This window comes from Gossypium arboreum, chromosome 10, assembly GCF_025698485.1.
Source record: "Gossypium arboreum isolate Shixiya-1 chromosome 10, ASM2569848v2, whole genome shotgun sequence".
In the NCBI taxonomy this organism is placed as follows: domain Eukaryota; kingdom Viridiplantae; phylum Streptophyta; class Magnoliopsida; order Malvales; family Malvaceae; genus Gossypium; species Gossypium arboreum.
The window spans coordinates 29,140,219-29,142,747 of NC_069079.1; the positions used below are offsets into that span (position 1 = coordinate 29,140,219).

The following is a 2,529-nucleotide window of genomic DNA, read 5'->3' on the forward strand; positions in this document are numbered from 1 at the left end:
AAGCAGGGATCTGGTTCGAGACAAAATTCTGAGAAGGTCTCATTTACGCCTATCCTAGTGACATATCCGGAGCTTTATCAAAGTTCATTTAATGCACATGTAATAACTCCTTTTTATTTGAAACCTCTGCAACCTCCATACCCTAAATGGTACGATGCAAATGCCAAATGTGAATACCATGCGGGGATATCGGGCATTCGATCAAAAATTACACTAGCTTTAAAAAAGTAGTGGAAAGACTTATCAAGATGGGGGTTGTAAAATTTGACGACACCCCTAGTAATGAGAACCTGTTGCCAAATCATGGTGATCAAGGGGTAAATGCAGTTGGGGATACTGGTATGAGAAGGATTAAAGAGGGCGTGGCCGAGGTGAGAACGTCGATGAAAATGATTTGGCAAGAAATGGTGAAAAGAGAGATGATAATCTCTAAAGAAAGGAATAGAGGAGTGAGGGATTCCTGCGAGTTCCATACTGAGGAGAGGCACGAGATCCAGGAATGTGACGAGTTTAAGGCCTTGGTACAAAGCCTTATGGATAATAAGGAGCTGGAATTTTATGAAGCTAGCTTAGATGAGGGACGTATATGCACATTAGAAGGTGGACCAAAGAATCAAAACTGGCCAAGGATCATTATTTCTTTACCAAGAAATAATGAAGTTGAAATACCAACAGTACCGAAAGTCATTATTCATAAACCTGTTTCATTTTCTTATAAGGATAACAAGAGGGTACCTTGGAATTATAATTGCAATGTGACAATGCCGGAGAATGAGGATATAGCTGGTGCTTCTGAGGAGATTCAAGGTAAGGGTTCTTACACACGTAGTGGGAAGCATTATGATACAGAAGGCGTCAGAGTTGAGTACGCAAAAGCAAAAGCCTTTAACAAAGGAAAAGGGGCTGAAATACTGGTTAATGAGCCAGTGAAGGAAAAAGAAGCCAAAGAGTTTCTAAAATTCTTAAAACACAGTGAGTACAGCATGGTTGAATTGCGCAAACAACCAACTCGCATATCAGTATTGTTTTTGCTCTTAAGCTCAGAGGTACATAGGGAAGCATTGATGAAGGTGCTCAATGAGACTTACGTTACTAATGATATATCCGTCAATAAGTTGGATCGATTGGTTAGTAACATAAGTGCGGACAATTTTATCTATTTTAATGATGATGAAATCTCACCTGGTGGCATGGGATCAGCAAAAGCTTTACACATTACCACTCGTGTAAGGGGTATACGTTGCCGACTGTGCTTATTGATAATGGATTAGCCTTAAATGTCTTGCCATTATCCACATTGAACAGATTTCCCATAGACAGTCCTCACATGAAAACATGCCATAATGTAGTGAGAGCATTTGATGGTACAGAGAGAAAGGTCATGGGAAGAATTGATATTCCTTTGATGATTAGGCCAAACACTTATGAGGTTGACTTTTTAGTGATGGACATCAAGCCCTCTTACAATTGCCTGTTGGGGAGGCCTTAGATACACTTGGCAGGAGCGATGCCCTCATCTTTGCACTAGAAATTGAAGTTAGTAGCTGATGGACGGTTGGTCACCATAAATGCGGAAGAGGACATTATAGCGACAGTTACTAGTGACGCACCCTATGTAGAAGCAAACGAGGAGGCCATTGAATGCTCTTTTCGTTCATTAGAATTCGTTAATGCAACATTCATTTCAGAGGGGAATGAGGTGCCAATACCCAGAATATCTAGAACTACAAGAATGGGTTTACAGATGATAATTGGGAAAGGAGTCTTGCTAGGAAAAGGATTGGGAAGATATCTTCAAGGAAGGATTCAGATTCTAGAATTAAAGGAGAAGAGAGACCGTTTTGGCTTGGGTTTCAGGCCAGATTACAAGCAGAGGAGGAAGGAAATAGAGAAGCGTCAAGAAAGAAGAAGAGTGCATTTAAATGGAAGAGAAGTAGAATGGGAATTGATGACGTTCTCTCATATATCCTAAACTTTTATATCAGGAGGGATAATTCACCCTAAGAGAAGGTTACTTGAAAAGGGAAGTTATCACATCAATGCTCTGCATAATGAAGAGTCTGAACGAAGAAACCTTGAGGGCATTCGTCCTTAAGAACCGGGAAGCTCTTTAAATAATTGGATTGCAGAAGAACTTCCTGTAGTTTTTAAAGACTTTTCAGAGTAATTTTCAGAACACTCTTATTGCTCTAGAGCCTAGGAGTAATAAGGTTTCATTTGTAAAATAGACTCATGTTCGGATATTTGCATTTCAATAAAACATGACTTTTGTTATCAATCCAAGTGAATATTCTTTTATACCAATCAATATTCTTTTGACCTTTTAAATTATTTTAGATTTTTCATTTCATACATAACACATAAGCAAACATTCTTAAAATTCATTCATTCTTTATACATTCTTCCATACCCCACAGGTCCCTAAATATCAATGACATGAGCACTGATACTACGAATCCTGAATCCTCTTTTGAGCAAGACATGTGTGTAGAAGAACCTCAAGATTTTGAAGATGACGGGAATTGTGAT

General features: G+C 38.9%; 1 protein-coding gene across 1 annotated transcript; it reads left to right on the forward strand.

Moving 5' to 3' along the window:
• The first annotated feature begins 248 nt into the window (after positions 1-248).
• LOC128282021 (uncharacterized) lies at positions 249-1,972 on the forward strand. The gene is made up of 3 exons (XM_053020246.1): positions 249-1,249; positions 1,306-1,429; positions 1,529-1,972. The coding sequence occupies exons 1-3, from the start codon at positions 249-251 to the stop codon at positions 1,970-1,972; spliced, it is 1,569 nt and encodes a 522-aa protein (XP_052876206.1).
• The last annotated feature ends 557 nt before the right edge of the window (positions 1,973-2,529 follow it).